Source organism: Melanotaenia boesemani, chromosome 3 (assembly GCF_017639745.1).
Source record: "Melanotaenia boesemani isolate fMelBoe1 chromosome 3, fMelBoe1.pri, whole genome shotgun sequence".
Taxonomy (NCBI): Eukaryota; Metazoa; Chordata; class Actinopteri; order Atheriniformes; family Melanotaeniidae; genus Melanotaenia; species Melanotaenia boesemani.
This window is the reverse complement of record NC_055684.1, coordinates 20,410,615-20,429,826: the sequence shown is the minus strand read 5'-3', so window position 1 is coordinate 20,429,826 and position 19,212 is coordinate 20,410,615. Positions and strand designations below refer to the sequence as shown.

At 38.7% G+C, this 19,212-nt stretch overlaps 1 protein-coding gene across 1 annotated transcript; it reads left to right on the top strand.

The window, feature by feature from the left end:
* The first annotated feature begins 7,655 nt into the window (after positions 1 to 7,655).
* Positions 7,656 to 12,541, top strand: LOC121637441 (potassium voltage-gated channel subfamily A member 2). The gene is made up of 3 exons (XM_041981621.1): positions 7,656 to 7,697; positions 7,870 to 8,276; positions 9,022 to 12,541. The coding sequence occupies exon 3, from the start codon at positions 9,159 to 9,161 to the stop codon at positions 10,653 to 10,655; it is 1,497 nt and encodes a 498-aa protein (XP_041837555.1). The 5' UTR covers positions 7,656 to 7,697; positions 7,870 to 8,276; positions 9,022 to 9,158; the 3' UTR covers positions 10,656 to 12,541.
* Positions 12,542 to 19,212: the final 6,671 nt, after the last annotated feature.

Here is a 19,212-nt window from a genome sequence, read left to right as displayed (position 1 = left end):
TCTGATAATGCCCAGCATGGGGAGTGCCTGCCAGGAGAGGTGCCTCTTGTCATCCTTGAACTTTACTGATGCGTGACAATTACAAATCAGTGAAGGGAAGATGGCTGCATCCGTTGAAATTATTTACAGCGTTGGACACTTTCCCTCCTGCTCTGATATTCCAAGTGGTACAGTATTTGCCCTAAAACAGTAAATGAGTGTTGCCACAAATAGAAACCATGAGACATATTGCCATTTTTTCTCTGGGTGCCATTCATCCATCTGCTCTCTGCAGAACATGTAATGGCACTCTGGGGGTATTCAAAAAGTTCACTCTTCTGCATCATGTATCTTTGTTCAGGGCTTTCAGTGAGACAAAGGAAAAGCAAGTCTGTCAGAAAGCATGCCTGAGAAACTATATATAAATAAATACATTTTGTATAAGCAACTGTTCCACAAGCTGCATGTTCCAGGTGTGAAAATTCACGTGTTTCACTGTTTTTCTGAACACAAATGATCCTCAGTTGATGCAGCTGGCTGCATGGAAATGAAAAGTGCTTTGTCATCATGCTGTAACTTTACCTAAAATATCTCACTGGCAACAGAAATGCTGTAGGCGTGATGTCACTGCCCAGCCACCTCCTACACCTGCCTCCTCCCCAGATGTGGTCACCATAGCAACCAAATGAGGCTGAGGAAAAGTCTCCCAGCTTCAGCGACAGTACTGACTTAAAACAATTTTTCTTGTTTATCTGGTTCTTTGATTACCTTTATGTGGAGCTATTTATCTAAACTTTGAGAGATCTGAATAATAACACTGAGAAGGGGGGGTAATACACATGTGCAATGTTGCAGTTGTGAGGTCCAATGACACTGGAAAATGAGCAGTCCTCACTTATCCCTCAGGTGTCCTATGAGTCAGAGGAGCTGAGACACAATGCTGCTGACTGGAGAACAGATTGCAACTCACAGCTGAGCTATATACTTTCACAAAGTATATAACAGACTTGAATGTACACATTTATGACACATTATTCCATGCAGCATTTTAGTGTTTAAAAGAAGGTGGGGTGTTTAAATCACTGTTGCATGCAAAATATAAAGTCAGCCAAATGTTTTTTACAGAGTCCTGCAATGTTTGTAAAAAGCTTAGTGTCGCTAACACACAGATTTTTTTTTATCATCTCCCCCTCCAACAATAGGTATCTTATTTGTAGTTTGACCTTGGTGTAAAATAACGCAGTGCTCCTGAAGTAAGCACTTAGCTTGAATTTCACTCACTCATACATTGTATAGTGCAGCACTAGAGTATCCCTGCAACAGTGACACTGACTCACTCACTGACTCATAGTCCTTCCCCTCAGCATCAGGATAGCTTACTGAACTGAATGTAGCCAGGATGTTTTTGTGTGTCATTGTGCTGCTTTTCATGCAGATGATGAATGTGTGCTCTTGAGTTTGCTTCATCCAAATGTTGAAAGGCAGCATATCTAAATAATAAAACAAACACAGATATGAGGTGGAAAATGTCTACAGGTAGTTTTCTACAAACCTAAAAGTTTAGAGAATGAGGTTTACAGTGTGTGGTTGTACAGGTTACTGGGAGGTTATTTAGTTAAATGAGATGCAGTTTGGCTTCATTCCACACTGAATCTGTGTCCTTGCATCTCGCCTGGTGTCTGGCTGTTTTCCAGCTTCTGCCCTCATCCTGCTGGGGCTCAGTCTCCTTCCTCCTCCTTTTTTTTCTCTCTTTCTCTCTCTGCACAATGTTCTCAATGCCCTATCCGCCCTTTCATCATATCCATTTCTTTTTGTCTGTACCAGAGATGTACTTTTAGCTCCAGGGCACACTAAGGACAAAAGGAGCTGTAATGCTTTATTCGTGTACCTTTAGCCACTTATTTACTGAGACTTTTTTCCTGGTCCCATAGTTGTATGTGTAACTTGGCCTGTTTTACAGGACACTTTAACGTTTATCTTCTGAAATGACTCATTTTTCAGAGGGTTAAATAAATTGAGTCTCATTGACGATGCTTTGGAAAAAGCACATATAGAAAACACATAAATTGGCAGAATGTATTAGATTGTTATCTTTTCATACATATGATTCCGGTTTCATGTAATATTCTTTTGAGGGAATTTGCTAATAAGGAGTCGTACAGAGAAGAATGTTGCATCATCATACCTAGAAGCAAAAAAATCTGTGTGAACGTAGCAGAACATGGTATGAAGACCTCATCTGTTCTGTTCTGTTAGGGCATTATGTCAACTATTACTAAGCTTGCAATAAACAGATCAAAGTTGTGATGGTGGGATCTGAAGCTTTTTTTTAAACCTTTCACATACCAAGTGTGTGTGTGTGTGTGTGTGTTTAAAACCTGTGGCTGCTGCAATGCAGTATCAAGGAGCACAGAGTCAAAGCAGATTTCCCAGTACTCAAAAGACCTCTGCAGTTCAAAAACTGCAAGAGCTGAAAAGAACTGGTATCTGCCATTCACTAACATGCATTAGAAGTTGATGGGGGAATTCCCCTTTATTAAATGCTGATTTTCTTTTTTTATTTTCTTTTTTTTAATTATTTGACAGGAACATTGCATTTGTACATAGTCAAAACATTTTGTAGTTGATGCCATGCGGGGTTTTTAGCCAAAGATAGTTCTCAACTCGTGTCCCTGGTTGGGCCTTTCTACACTAAATTAAAATACAATAATGTATTACAAAACCTATATAAAACTCACCTAAACACACAATACAACATCTATAATTCATTCACACACACACGCATACAATTATTTGTTTGTTTTGTTTTTCGACATAATTTATAACTCATATATATGCTGTTAAACGGGCCTTCTTATTAGTTTTGTTTTGTGTTGTTTTGTGTTTTTTTTGTTTGTTTGTTTTTATCTGAAATTAAAAATGCATTGTTGAATATTTCTAAAATGATCCATATAAGGTGAAAATTATGAAAAGTTTGGACATTTTCAGAAATGCAAGAAAAAAATCAAATCTACAGTAATAATCAAAAGTTTGGACACACGCTCCCATTGGACTTAGTGGGAGTGTGTGCCCTAATTTTGGACTGTCACTGCATATCGTTTAATTTTGGCCAACAAACAAAAGTTCAAGTAAATAATTTTGCATCATTCTGCATTGGCCAGTTTCATTGTTTCAAAAAATAGAAACATCTGTAAAATATGTTTGCAGCTAAATAATCTAAAACAGTAGGGTGAGAGTTAAACAAAGACATAGGTATGTAAAATGTACCAGTAACAAGGCTCTGTAAAATTTTACAATCAGCTATATAATTGTTGAAAGGTAAGGGTGTCATGATTTGATATAAAAGGAGCATCCACCACAAGCTCAGTCATTCCAAGTGGCTCCAGTGGCTCACAGCTCAGAAAATTCTGAATAGGATGCTGTTACTGGCCCCAGTTTTTAAAAATCTGTTTTATGTTATTTAAATGTAATGCGGTTAATAGTTTCAATGCAAATTACAGACTAAAGTTTTGTTACATTTTTAAAAATGTCCTGATTGCTTTGGAAATTAAATTTGTTTAAAAAAGCAGCAGCACCTATATTCTGTTGTGTTTACACACCAGAATAAGTATAGAAATATTTCATATACGAGCAGGCATTGAGTTGTCTAATTCGAGTCATTGTCATGTTTGCAATAGTTTTGATTAGAGAGCTTCTTATTTTAATAATTCTGCAGCCAATGAGAGTGCAAACTTTTATTAGCTGTTTAGCTTTAAGACTTATAAAGGCAAAATTGTGAAAAACGTCTAAAATGTTATCAGATAAGACAACAGTAACGTTTGTGTAAAGGAGGAGACAGGACGACATAAAAACAGAGATCAGCTAGTGAAATATCCACAAGTTCAACGGCACAAAGCTGTCAATCAAAACAAGAGCATGGCAACAGCGGATCTGTGCGCATCAGCACAGCAGAGTCTTATAGCTCATGTTGTGTTTGAATGAACTGATCATCAGATTAATTTGCCCTAATTGAGCAGGGACAGGACTCAGAGTGGAGATCAATTTATAAATTCATGTTTTTTTTAGCAGTTTGCTTCTAAAATGAAGCCTGTTTGAAGGAGATTATTACAGAATAAAGGCCTATTTATGCTCAATGCAGAAGGCGGATACACAGACGGAAGTACATTTTCGTTCGTCTCCTGTGTCGGTTACGCACTGTTAAAATTACCAAGAATCTGGAGTGGGTGAAAGTATATAAGGTTTATTTACAGGAGAAGTATTGAAAAAAGAAATACTTGCAAGTAAGAGAGTGGTCGTCCCGACTCTCATGAAATCGGATGAGACTCTGATGATTCATCAGAGAGAAACAGTTTTATTCAGCTGGTCCCCAGCTGAAGGTCAAACAGCAAAATAATAATATGAGGAATAGACGACTGAGTGGCTCCACTTTCTTCCAGTTTTCAGACAAAGCCCACATACCACAACAAGCTGATATCCCAAACAATTATTGCTATCTAGCAGGTGGAAAACCAGTCTCAACTCTGCCATATCAGAGCTCTGGGAAGAAAGTGGTCAGTCTGACCTCACACACACACACACAATGAAAACTGTAACTTCTGGAGAATGAGAATACACAACATGAAAATGTAAAAGTGAATGGATTAACAATATTAAATTAATTAAGAAAACTGAATATACATGTGATTATTATGAGTATATGAGTGATTACCATATGCAGCTAAATTTCTTTCACAGCACGTAATTTGGTCCATTTTCAGGGAGCTTCGCTATCCGTCACTTGACAAAGAAGATGGAGCAATACCACTGGAAATTGCTGGGCAGTGCTGAGCAGAATAGCTGACACAACAGGAAATAAATTTCTTAGTCATGGTTGCTTTGATATCTTATAGATGTTCAGTTGTTTATAGGAATCTGACTGGATCTAATGTCTGCAAATTCTTTATAACAAAACTATGTTCAATTTTACAATACAAATATTTAAAAATCATTTTCTTAGATGGTCTCTCAGCAGTAGGTGTATGAACATGTGACTGTGTTACTGTTTGTGTTTACATGAAGCTCCTACACATGCTGTGTTGTCCATTTGTCAGCTGTGATGTGTTATATATGTTCTGCTTTGGTGTTCTCATGAATCTGATTGAATATGATTTCTGTAAATGGTGTGTTAGAACAAAAATGTGTTGAATTTCACTATCCAAAACTAAAACAGCTGTTTTCTCAAAATCAAAAAGCTTCTCTTCAGCAGCACCAAACTTTCTATTTATGGTCCTGTCGGTATTTTTAAAGTTTTTTCAGAAGTTTATATATATATATATATCTCAGTCACATGCTGATTTGTAGAGTATTTCATCCCAAAAATAAGGCAAAGATTGAGGATTTTCTGATGAATGACATCATTTTCTTTATTATGAATATAAAATAAACAGAGATATCCAAAATCTCTTTGGTAAAGATTTTTCATTAATATGTCAACAAAATGCAAAAACAAAAGAACTTTAAATCTGACTCACTCCAGTGTTCTGATTATTTTTACTAGAAATATATATAAATGAGCACCTTTTAGGCCATTTAATACCTGATTTGCATATTTAAACAGAAAGTGTCAGAAAATTTGCAATATAAAAAATATTAGTCTTAATGTGAGTAATAAACCAGGAAAGTTTCATGGCGATACCAGCTAGTTATACATTTTATTCTATTCACCTGTAGTGTCTCGTCATAATGTATAGTAAAGGAAAATAATTTATATTAATACCAAACATCATATCCTGTCTGCAAAAATGTTAAAACAAAGTTTAAAGGGAAAAGGGCAATTAAGTTAAATGAATAAACATAAATTATTTCCCTCATTGTGGCCATAAATGTAACTTGTTAAGTTAGATTAAATAGTTACATAAAGAAACAGAAACTTTTTCAATAATCCAACACAGAAACGATAATTATGCTTCAGTGTTTAAGTTGTCAATTTTATTTTCTCTGCTACTGGTCGTATTTGTGCCAAGCCACCATCTGAATAAAATAACTAAAAAAATCAATACTATGGCTATGAAAAGAGGTAATTGTTTTATTTTCATCTTGCACAGCCAACCATCTCTCAGGCCCATGATGATTAAAACACAGAGTATTTAGAGTACTGGAAGGCTATGCTTTTAATTACAGCAAGCCACCTAATATAAAGTGAGCTGAGCCTTAGAGCCATTTACAGTCAATTGTAACAGGCCCTTGGCTCATAAATAATGGTTGTGCTGTCATGAGGAACCAAGAAAAACCATTAAGAGATAGAAGCCTCTCTGCTTGTGTGGCTGCAAGCAAGCAGACAGACAGAAGGAGAGAGGCTGGCAGCCATGATGGTCTCAGGTCTGCCAAGAGTCTAACCTTGGCAAAGCAATCTCACACAAATCATCATGCTGTCTTCCCCATCCCCCATTTCTCCTTATTCGCCCTCCTCCTTTCAACAATGAAGGGGATTCCCGCTGACCTTTGGCTTCTCTGCTGGTCACCTACATTGCTGGTAGCCAATGTGCCTTTCTTGCCACCTCAGGCATCGATATGGAAGGATTTACTATTGATCAGTTTGTTCTTCTGTCCGAATCTAGCCCAGCACACTGATGGAGGTTTTCTCTATTTTTGTCCCCCTTCTATTTATTATTCATGGAGCTTGTTGCCAGGAAAGATTACAACAATGACTGCTGTGAACAAACAGTTAAAAAGGAATTGAGAGTTGCTGCTTCTGTACATGCTAATATGCTCATTGAGATAGTTGTTTGGTAAAAGATGCTGTCTGAGATCGTTAGTGGAACAAGGTTTTAGGACACACACACACACACACACACACACATAGCCTAAGTGTGGTTTGATAGGATCACAGTAATCACTTGGAATTTGCAATACCTTTAAAAAAAAAAAAAGAAAGAAAAGCTTTGCCATATTGCAGTCTTGATTTAACTTAACCAAATTTAGTGTATTAAATTTTTTAAACTATTTTTAGATTACAGTGGTCAGCAGCTGTTCCTCTTAGGCAGCGCATGAATTGTGTACCCCTTTAAAATACCCACACTGCAGATAAGATAGGTACTGGTAAGCTACAGTGCGGATGGGGAGCGCCTTTTTCGCCTTTCCTGTTATATCGCCAGCTTCTCTCTTGGTATGCATAGCAGTGCCCGACTGCAGGTTTGACTAAGCTTTACACAGTAGCCAATAGTAGCCCTGCAGCCAAGCCTATACAGGGATGTTTCACCCACAACTGTTTTTGTCACTTAATAAAAATTCGCACCTCCTACCGCGCTGAGATGTGCAGGACCATTAAAGGCCGCTTTGCATGTGTGTTGCTTTGTGCGCGTGGGGCGCTGGCTTAGTGAAATTGCATAATCTTGTAGCCCACTACGTGGAGCGATTCTTTCATGCATGTCGTTTCAAGTCAGTGTCTGAAGACTCCGCTCTGCCCACCATGTAGGCTATTAGGAGGCTCTCAGTAGTGTTTCTGTGCACTAAGCATTGGGACATAGCTACTTAAGTCTGCCTGAACATATCTGCAGCTCTGACTTGAAATCTTATGGAAATAGTGATTTATCTGAGTGCATGGCTAAAAAAAATTAAAAATGCAAATTAGCTGAGTGACGCATGGATAAGTTTTATGATAATTTCTTTTCTTTCTCACACAGATAACGAAAAGGGGACTCGTTGATATTTCCCAGAACGAATCTAATTATTCCATCATGGTAATAAGATTAAAAATTTAAGCTCTCTTCCTCTCTTTCTTTCAGACTTCTTGCAGATTTTGTCTCTCTGTGCGTCGTAACAGGACATACCTTTATTTATTTATTTATTTATTTATTTATTTATTTATTTATTTATTTATTTATTTATTTATACCTTTGCGGCTGTCTGCAGTCTCACTTCTGGTCACACAGTCGCTCTGGCGTGGAGGGGAGAACAGTAGGAGAAGATCATTCTGCTGATCCCAGCACCTTTTGGTTATTAAGGGAAGCACCGGCACCTCCTTGATCGGCTCCCTCCTCCCTTTTTGCCAATCGCCATCCCACGACAGCCTACCCGGAGGAGAGGATTCGGGGAGGGGAAAGAGAGGACACACCCGCACATACTGTACGCGGTGTACACGGCAAGGATGCTGCAGACAACATGAGGTGAAAATCATCGACTGTCTAAATTTGGAAATCCATATTTTTTTTCCAGACCTGCTCTGGAGATTGAAGACCTGCTTGTCGCAGCTGGTTATTCACCTTCCGAAAACCAGCGGGAGCATCAACTCTTATCCAGAATTGAAAAGATGTCTGTAGGTATGTGTGACATTAATTATAATTTCTACGAAACATGGCCCCTTGTAATTGATGTACGGGCTTGCACCTCAGCTGAAGACGCATGCTGGCCAGACCTGCAGTTGTGTATTTGTTTGATAAGGATATTATTTTTGCTGTGCTCCCACTTTGTGATTCGAGATGATGCAAAGAGAAATACAGTTTTTCTCTTGGAACCCATTTCCTTCTATGGGTAAATTATTTATGTTTTTGAATATTTCAGTAACGGGCACCATTTCAAGACTAAAATGCTCCATAAAAACTAAACAGAAGTCAGCTTATTTGGGTCTCTTCTGCTATTTTTCCTTCTCTTTTTTCTTTTTAGATAGATCGGATGGTATCTTCCATATTTTTGTGTTAGACCGCAGATATCCTAGACAGAATGTTGTCTGTATAAATATAGTGTCTGCTGAATTCCACTAAGAAGAAAAAAAAAAAGATAGTCCCATTCACGTCTGTACTGCAGCAGATCAATGCCCTAATTTATGAGCTTATTATAGGTGTTTTGTTTGCCAGTTAGTCTGTGATTTTACCTGCAATAAAGTAATTTATATGCAAGGCAGACTGCTTTTCTGCACATTAATGAGTGTCAGCCTCAGGTTTCTGTGAATTGACAATTTAACGCTCATTTAATGTGACTCATTACTTTTCTGTCTGTCCATTTTCCTCAGTTTTTGTTTTTGTTTAAAAAAAACTGATGTGTTTTCTCTATCTGTTCTATATGCAGTCAGATCCTAGGTGACATCCTGTGGCCGTCAGGTCCATATGGTGTTGAGCCCCCTCCCTCTCCTGACCCCCACCTGCAGTTCTTCAGGCTGCAGGACCCAGACTCACTGAAAAGTGCAGGCCTCCTCCCCCTGCAGAATGACTGTTGCCACAGGCGACCCCTCTGACGAGGCGGCCGCACACCCGGGGCATCCACAGGACTACGACCCAGAGGCTGACCATGAGTGTTGTGAGAGGGTGGTAATTAACATCTCAGGACTGCGCTTTGAGACACAACTCAAAACCCTCTCACAGTTCCCAGAGACTCTGCTGGGGGACCCCAAAAAGAGGATGCGCTACTTTGACCCACTTAGGAATGAGTACTTTTTTGACAGGAACAGACCCAGCTTTGACGCCATATTGTATTATTATCAATCAGGAGGCCGATTGAGAAGGCCGGTGAATGTCACCCTTGATATTTTCTCAGAGGAGATTCGCTTTTATGAGCTGGGCGAGGAGGCCATTGAGATGTTCAGAGAAGACGAGGGTTTCATCAAGGAGGAGGAGCGCCCTCTTCCTGACAACGAGTTTCAGAGACAGGTGTGGCTACTGTTTGAGTACCCAGAGAGCTCAGGTCCTGCTAGGATTATTGCCATAATCTCTGTCATGGTAATTCTGATATCTATTGTCAGCTTCTGCTTAGAGACACTCCCCATTTTCCGCAATGATGAAGATGAAATGCACAAGTCTCATGCGGAAGTGTTTTCGCCTGAGACCAACACCACAATCATCAGCTATACATCCACCTACTTCACTGACCCCTTCTTTATCTTGGAGACTCTTTGCATTATATGGTTTTCTTTTGAGTTTCTAGTGCGCTTCTTTGCCTGCCCAAGTAAAGCAGGCTTTTTTGGTAATATAATGAACATTATTGATATTGTGGCCATCATCCCCTACTTCATCACTCTTGGTACAGAGTTAGCGGACAGGCCAGAAGATGGTCAGGCGGGTCAGCAAGCCATGTCTTTAGCCATTCTCAGGGTCATTCGCTTAGTTCGAGTCTTCAGAATTTTCAAGCTGTCCCGTCACTCCAAGGGGCTTCAGATTTTAGGTCAGACCCTGAAAGCCAGCATGAGAGAGCTTGGCCTCCTAATTTTCTTCCTCTTTATAGGAGTCATTCTCTTCTCCAGTGCTGTGTACTTTGCTGAAGCAGATGAGCCTGAGTCACAGTTTGAGAGCATCCCAGACGCATTTTGGTGGGCTGTGGTGTCTATGACAACAGTCGGCTATGGTGATATGGTCCCAACTACAATTGGCGGCAAGATTGTGGGTTCCCTCTGTGCTATTGCAGGTGTGCTGACCATTGCCTTGCCAGTGCCTGTCATTGTGTCTAACTTTAACTACTTTTATCATCGTGAGACTGAAGGTGAAGAGCAGGCTCAGTATTTGCAGGTCAATGTGCCCAAAGCTGATTCAACTGAGGAGCTGAAGAAGAGCCGGAGCGGCTCCACCATCAGTAAATCGGATTACATGGAGATCCAGGAGGCTGTGAACAACAGCAATGAGGACTTTCAGGAGGAGAACCTTAAGACAGCCAACTGCACCCTGGCAAACACAAACTATGTAAACATCACCAAAATGCTCACAGACGTGTAGTCATCTGGTATTTTCCTCCCAGTCACAGTGGGAAATGTAGAGCTGAGCAACTGGATGGGACAGATGTACATCCTCCCACCTCCTGTGTGCTGGAAAAATCAAGGCAATAGCATTCAGAATGTTGATGATGATTGACTAAAGAATATTGCAAATACCATTTCTTCCCTCCCTCTGCACTCATCCTGTCATCACTCCTCACAGTTTACCCCCTAAAAAAATGTCAAGAGTGAAATTTAAAATGTTGCATTTCTGCATGGAGTTGGCTTTATCTGTGTAGCTGCTTAAAAACGATAACAATATTCAGAAATGATCAACTGTGGCCAACGGTAGTGCACCAAAAGAAAAGGAGAAAAAAGAGCTTTAAAAAAAAAAAAAAGAAATCCTGCTTTAGACCCTATCCCTTCACCCCTCATTTCCCAAGGCACTTTCCTCTACCATGCACTTTCTGAAGAGCATGTCATGTGCTACATATGCTGCTTCTTGGAGCCAATGAAACAAAACTGTCTTATGCTTCACCATTTAGAGATAAAAGGATGTGTGAGCATAAAGCAAGCCCACTCCAGCGCTGATCTGGCCTGTGGGTGACTTGTGACGAGGTTGGTGGTTAAGAAACACCATATTATTTCAAGGATGAATGACAGCCATCAGCGCTCAGCTTGTGGTTCGACACCTTTCTTCCCTGTAGACATCAGTATCTGATGAATGGACTGAGAATGGCCTTGAATTTTCACTGCTTTGGTCTTATATGTACTTTATGTATTGCAATGCAAGCTTCCCCACCTCCATTCACCCAAACTGGTCTTACTGCAGAGCTTTGAGACAACTTGAATGTTTTTTTTTTTTTCTTTTGTGGTTTTTCACAGTTTCACACATACAATACTTATTCATATTGTTAGGTAGCGTAACTGTGACTTAACCGATAGCCATTAGGTAGGTAGGTGCTGTACCAATTAAATGTAGTCAGTAGATTACTGCATGAAATTTTTATCTGAACGAGAAGTCCCACTTGTTTCTCAACTGCCACTTGCTTCACCTCACCACTGTATATTTGTCTGTACACTGCCTTCTGTACAAATTTACACTTAAAAGGATGCCTGCAGGTAGATGTTCCAATAACTAAACTGTGTGATTGAGATTTTTTGACAAGAATAATCATGTCACCAGTTTTCTACACTTAACAGGATGTGTAACAATGTTAACATTCCATGTAGACATCATTGCCATTTAACTTTTGCCAGGTTGCTGTAAACAAGAGCTGCGAGTTTGGCCACTAACTGACACTCTAGTATTGGAAATTTATCCCAGCCACAGATGTGACTCGCAGCGGTGTGTTTTCACAAGTTCATCACATTGAGTTGTCATGATCAAAACACCAACTTTTAAGGAGTTGTGTATAGAGAAACGCTTCCCCCAAACTGCCTTTTTCTGGGTTTACGCTGCTCTCCTAGTGTTGCATGACCTCAAAAACATTCCTAGCATGCATTTAAACTCGAAGAAGCCTCGAAGACTAAAAAAAAGTAAGATGATTACTATAGGTATATTTATTTCTTATATATTAAAAAAATATATGTATACAGACAGAACAGATATACAGCACACATATACTTTTAACAGGAAATTACTAAATCTATAATAGCAATGTTTAAGAAAAAGCAAGTCTCTCCACAATGTGCAGATCACTGACATATTTTCATTTCTAAAATGAACAGTAACTGTTCTGAGCACTGTTGTGTTCCTGTTTCAGAGCATGTTCAGAGTGCCAAAGACACACTCTCACTAGCCATCTAAAAACATGTTTTCTCATCTGGTAAGATTTAAGAAATAAATAAACTAAGTACTTAAACCTAGATGTTTGCTTTAGTAGATTAAAAACTGCCCTCTGTGAAGAAAAAAAAGAAAAGTGATGTTAAAAGCTGTCCTCCTTGATCTGAATTTTCTTTTTTTTAATCCAAAAGCTGTTATTGCCGTTAGATTGATCAGAATAAAAATGTTACCGACTGTCTTCTGAGAAGTATATGAAGCTAGAAGCTTAGGCATTAAACAAGAATTAGGATCTGATTCTAGGATTGTGTCCAGCTAAGAGTTTCAACTGTTCGCTCAGCACTGCCAAGGTAACAGTCCAAGGCAGTAACATCAATATGCGAAGTGATAATTAGCAGCAGTGTAGCAGATATTGTCTAGCCTTGGGGTCCTCTGACATCACTCTTGTTGTCTTTCTGCATCCTCTTGCAGATGTCTTGCATAATTAGAAAGGTAATAGATCAGGAGAAGGTCCGTAGCACCTAGTCTCTATGAATTCTGTCATGGCAGGATTTACGTGTCTATTCTTAGGGTTTCATTCTGCTCACTACAGTCTCAACCTGCAGTAGCAAAATGTTTTAACACCATTGCTGCCAATATGCTCAGGATGCCTCGTCCAACTGCCTGACATGAGGCTTCTGAAGTCGTCTCTGTCCAAATCTGAGGGTTTTTAGAATTTTTGTTTTTATTTTTCTTCTTCTTCTTCTTTTTGAATGAGTGATTTCCTTTTCAAAGAGTAATTGCGAGTGAATTGGAGATGCTGCACAGTAAGTATCTCCAATTAGGATGAGATTAACGAGTCATTTGGCAATATTCCCATAATTCTTTGGTGGATGTGTCTGAATGGAGAACATACATGTTACTTTAATAAAAGTGATTAACTTTTTGTGGGACTTTACAGTCTAACCAAGATCCCATCGATCATCCAGTGGGTTTTGAAAATGTGTGTCTGCAACAGAGAGAGAAAGTCAGTGTCATAGCCTGGTTATCATTTGTGCAACCGCCATTTGCATATCTGTGTATGTTGGGGGGGGGGATCTCACAGTCTGACCAAAAATATTTGTCTATGCATGCAAATGCACCATATCTTATAGTCGTATGATAAATGTGAGTGCCTGAACATTTATCTTTTTTGACATCGGGCATATCACTGCAACTCTGCCAAATTCACTGTAGCAACTCATATGCTGGGGATCACAACAATGTACTCCAACATCAACAATATTTCTGCTTTAAGCACAAATATGACTAAATCATTCATTTCTGTGTTCCTGGAGAATTCATCTGCACAATATTTAATTCAGTGGAGTCAAAGTCTGTAAGAAATGATGTTTTATGGCTTTAGAGAGAGCACTACTGCCTCTGAGAATATCATATCTCACCTACTGAAGGGCCCACCAGCAAATCTACTCCATGAGAAGGGTGCCCAGCAGTGAATACACTGAGAAATCTATGCAGAGATTGATAAGATGGGAGATTTTTTGTTTTTGTTTTTTAGTTGTGGGAAGAAGTATTACTAGTTTTTTTTTTAGTTTTTTTTATTTTATTGGGTATCAGATCTGAGGTGATCCAAGAGCTGGCAGAGCATTTTAAAGAAACCTTAAACTGTAAATGAAATACCCTGAAACATTCTGCTGCTGTGAGTCAAACTCCCCCACGTTGGTAGAATGTGAAAATGAGCTTTCTGTGCTTCGGGTTTATTTGAACTGCTATGTCAGCTCTTCATGACAACGCTCCCCTAGATAGCTCACACACGGGAAACAAAATGATCAATATGCAAACTGTATGCATGTGTGTTTGAGAACCAGTGTCCTTTCTTTTCATTTGACCCCAGAGCCTGATAGTGTGGCATCCACTGAAACAATATGTACAGTTATTCACTTCACCCCTTTCCTTCTGTATCACAGAGGCCTGAAAACATCCATCAATGCTGGTACAGTGGATTATGGATTTTCTTTCTGTGAAATGAAATTTGGAAGATCAATGTAAATAATATTCTATGGATGAAAAAAACAAGAAAAAATAACATGTACTATACTGTATGTAAAGTCTGAATTCAAAACATAGTATTATCTGCACTTTACAACAAAAAGGACAATCTATGGACAAGACAAGAAAAAAGATTAAATAAAAAAATACAAATAATCCTTTCAAATGAACATAACCATTGAAACAATATAACATCAATAATTAAGCCAATAATAATTCAATTGAAAATGTGTTTCCGTGTGTTTATTGTGTCATTACTGTACCTTGTTTGCTGAAAATTATGTTTGGTTTTTTGGTTGTTTTGTTTCAGCCTGTATGAGAGAGACACAAGCAGAGGTGTTTTACTACCTTATTTTCCTCCACACTGCCATTATTATAAGGTATTTAGTCTGCAAATGATTTGAGGGACTAATTTTAGCTGAAGAGCATCTGCGCTGATACAAAATGCCACGAATCCATCAAAGGCCTGTTTGTTGTTATTCTTAGGACAGCCAGCGTCTTTGTAGCCACAGGCAGTGTAGAGGACATTTTCAAACGCCTCCCGGTATCTTCAGCTTCTGCCTCCCTTTAAGTGCACATATATGCTCCCTGCAGTTTAAAAGAGAGAGCAGGGTGTTCTATTAATAGCCTTTTTGTTAGAGAAAGAGATAGGAGGAGGAGGAGGAGGAGGAGGAAGAAGAATGTGAGCCAAGGCGGAGACATGAAGAAAGGTGGAAAGGAGATGCTAACAGAGGAAAGCTTCTTTTAATAGAACAAACTTTGAGTGCCTGTTTAGTCTTGATTTCCATGTGAGGTGATCAACAACAGCTAAATCACACAGATATTTATTGTTATTTTACATTTAAATACTTTTCATTGAAAAAAGTTGTCTTTTTTTTCTTAGACCCATGAAATCTGTTGTAAGATTTCTGATAATTTAGGGAAATATTAAAACATCATGACCCCTATGAAGAAAATATCTGGCAAAATGAGCCACTTTTTTTTTTTGTCATCTGCACCTGAAAGCATAGTTGTTTGAGTTGTCTGCCACCTTGTCTTCTGCTATCTCTTGTCAGCTTGCAGTTTAAGTACAGAGCTGCATGTGAGCAGGAGCACTTGGGGCCACAGTGCTATAGCTTCAGCTCTGCTGTAGTCATTAGTCCTGCTTTGATCCGGCGATGCAGTGCAGCACTCTGCAGATCGCTTCGCTGAAACCAGGGCAAACATTGAGAGGCAGATGAGATCAAGGTGTCTAACAAAGTATGCAGTCCTTCTGCAGGTGGCTGCCAACCTGCACAGCTCTGTTGTTGTTATTGTTATGGAGGAGTGTGTGTGTTGTTATTTTTTTTCAGGGATGGTATGCCCACAGGAGCATGGTTGAGTAGTCGTACAGGCGTGAACTGTGCTTACTGGCTTGTAATTAGCAGAGGAGCGCTGTGGGACTCGGAGCTGATCCAACAGAGCTGCCTTGGCATCAGACCACACCCTGCCATTAAAAGGTGTTCAGATGTACTTCATTAACTTGCGCCCTAGTATCAGTTAGTGAGGGTTTAACACAGTAGTGAAAAGCTTGAGCCGACATCTTTAAGACAGCATTACACTCCCTGGCTGTAGTTGTTTTACTTGAAGAGAAAATAAAAACCATTAAGAAATTTTGTGCAGTTTTCCTTAACTGTTGGGGATAATGAAGACTGAAGAGGAAAGCGGGACTGCCCTCTAGAGGTGACTGCAGATAATACATGATGTTTGTACCTTTGTTTCTGTGCCATGAAGTGTAAGAAAGCTGGTATTTTAAGAGTTTTAAGTAAAAGCATCAAAGTCAGCAAACTACTCATTTTTCAGGCAAACAATCCTTCTGTATAGAAAAAGGTCATATATCCTCTTAAGGGCCATAGATATGATAAATTTAGCAAAATAAAGAGAAAACAATTTAACCCAAAATTTGTTTTTAGAATTCCTCTCATATCAGTTTATATAATAATAATAATAATAATAATAATAATAATAATAGTAGTAGTAACAGTAGTAGTAGTAGTAGCAGTACTATTTATAATAATAATAATAATAATAATATTAATAATAATAATAATAATAATAATAGTAATAATAATAATAATAAGAAGTTATGATGCATGCAAACAGCAGGTTTTTGTGTTATCAGTACTTATCAGTACTTGGTAGTGAGATAAGTATAACTAGCCCAAGTTTTCAGAGTCAGCGGAACACGTGTCAACCTTGGGTCTTTCTACTATGGAGAATCAGTACATTCATAGACTGATACATTAGCATAGACACCTTCCTCCAGCCTGCTGGGGGTGAGAAGTGGGCCGGGTTAAGGTCAGCTAGGCATGAATAGAAAAGTGAACCTGTTATAGTGCACAAAACAACTGATGGACAGATACAATGGAGTTATAAACCCAGAGACATGAAGTCATGTCTGTAAAAAGTAGATACAATTTTTGACATATTGAAAAAGTGGTCTGAATCAACAAAGAGGGAGAGGTAACAGAAACCAGAGAAATCAGGCTGCAGCACTCCTTAAACTTCAACGTAATGTATCAGATACACTGTCTGATATCAGATATGTATGGAGTGAGTGACAGAGAGACATCTCATGGTGACAGTGGCTTTAATTCTAGTTGATTTTGAACAATTTCACATCGAGTCCAAATGAAGCAGGATCGTGTGTACGAGACATGAGCCTGAAGGTAAGAGGGTAGCTGCGGAGAAAGACAGAATTTATAAAAACTGGTAACATGGAGTCCCATGTGTGCAGTGTGGTGGCACATAGCTTATGAGTTTCTATAGTTTGTTATTCAGTAATGATTTATACAGTATTTTCTTTTTTCTTTTTTACTTACACACAGTGTGAATGCCAGATGGATTGCTAGACTAAAAATGTCTTCTAATGTTGTTGTAGTTTTCTTCAACTATGGGCACACTGTTTTACCCTCCTGTCTTCATTCATTCAGCTGAGCTAGGCAGATGCTGCCCCAGCTTCATATTTACCCAACAGACAGTTGATGAATCTTTTAAAATCTCTCAGGTAGTGGTAAAAATAAGTGTTTTTACCACTATCCCTTTAGTAACAATGCTGCCTCTGGCAACAGAAGCTCATTATGAAGTGATTTCTGCTGCAAAAAAATGTTATTTTTCACCAACTGACAACTAAGAAGTTGCTTGTTTTGATGGTTTAATCATATCTACCAACCAGAGATATTCCTGAATTTATGGCGAGTTATTAGAAAATGTTAGTAACAATATTTTTAAATAGTCAAGAATACATAATCTAAATAAACAGCCCACACTGTTGAACATAATACCTTCAAAAACAAACACTAATAAGTCAATGCTTCTGAAAGCATTGGAAGCAGCTAAATACATTAAAGTAAACACTTAATGGTCACCAGCACTTCACTGTGTTTAAAATGGTCCATGTTAATGGTGAGTGTTTGAAGCCAAGACTGAAAAAATAATTAATTTAACCTAGAAACTATAAAAACAAGTCAACTGAATTAGTCCACCCAAAACGAAATGATAACATCCTCCCTGCTGGCTCTATGCATTTCATTTGGTTACCATTTTCAACATGCCAACCAGTGGAAGAATGTCAGAGGCTTTAAATATCCTATGTGAGTTAATATTTTATCAATCTCAGTCCCAAGGCCTCTTCCCCCTTTCACATCCAACTCTGATTGTGCACAGAGCAGGAACTGGCAGTGGGATGTGTGCACTGCAACTGCATCTCTTTTATACCTTTTCTTAACTTTCTGGCAGCTCCTGCATATAGAGCTTTTCAATCAAAAAGTGCCTTATAATACATATCCAGTGATAGAAACTCTTGTCACGGCAGATCCCAAAGATTGTCTCATCACCACAATGAAACCAGAGAGGAGTCATTTGAAGAAAACTGAACCTTGACTAAATGAGCATGTTTAAATGTGCTTGATGAGCAATCTAATTAAAGTAATAAACAGAAAATGAGCTGAACAGCAGAGGGAAGGCAGCTCCTCTGTGTGGCTGAAGGTGTCCCGCTGCATTTACTGAGCTTATTCATAATGTATGCAATGATCTCTTGATGAGGAAATGGCTTCGTGCCTCGAACAAAGAGGCGTCATCATTGCGTGGATGATGCTTCCCTTACTCCGTTGACCAAATACACTACAAAGACAGAAGTCTGCTTGTGCACACTGTTGTGTGTGTAGTTAAATATAATGTGGGTTAATGAGGGCAACTTGTTTTCAACATGAAATTTTTGTGCAATTTTTTTATTTGCATCAGCTTGGAAAAGTCTGTATTCTGTATTGCTCTTAAACATTTATTTTTCTTAAAGAAGACCGTGCTGAATCAACACACTATAACAGCAGGATTTTATCTTTCTTCCCTGTTTTGTGTGATTTGTTTAGGGAACTCTTTGAATGTGCATGAGGCCACTGTTGACATCAATGACAAATTAAGGACTATTAATCAATTTATGAACCCATCTCAGAAAGACTTCTGCTCACGTTTGTAAAATTCTGCATATTAAAGTTATAAACCATAACTCATTCTCATCTGTACAGACCTTCTTAGTTATTTTTATTTGGCATTTGTATGAGGGATTATTTCCTACTTAATTCCTAGGAGGGATTACTTTGAGAAACATCTGCAAATAAAGTAGAGCACATGATCTAGATAAATGTTGGTTCACCACGTGCTTCTTGCCCTTTTTCAACAAAAGATGTGTAAATCTACAAACTACAAAAAAGACCCACCTTGTTAACTTATCTCTTGTTTCAGTGTCAGCTTT

Bases quoted from the DNA above. Each gene is read 5' to 3' on its own strand.
- LOC121637441 (XM_041981621.1), top strand. From the start codon at position 9,159: ATGACTGTTGCCACAGGCGACCCCTCTGACGAGGCGGCCGCACACCCG.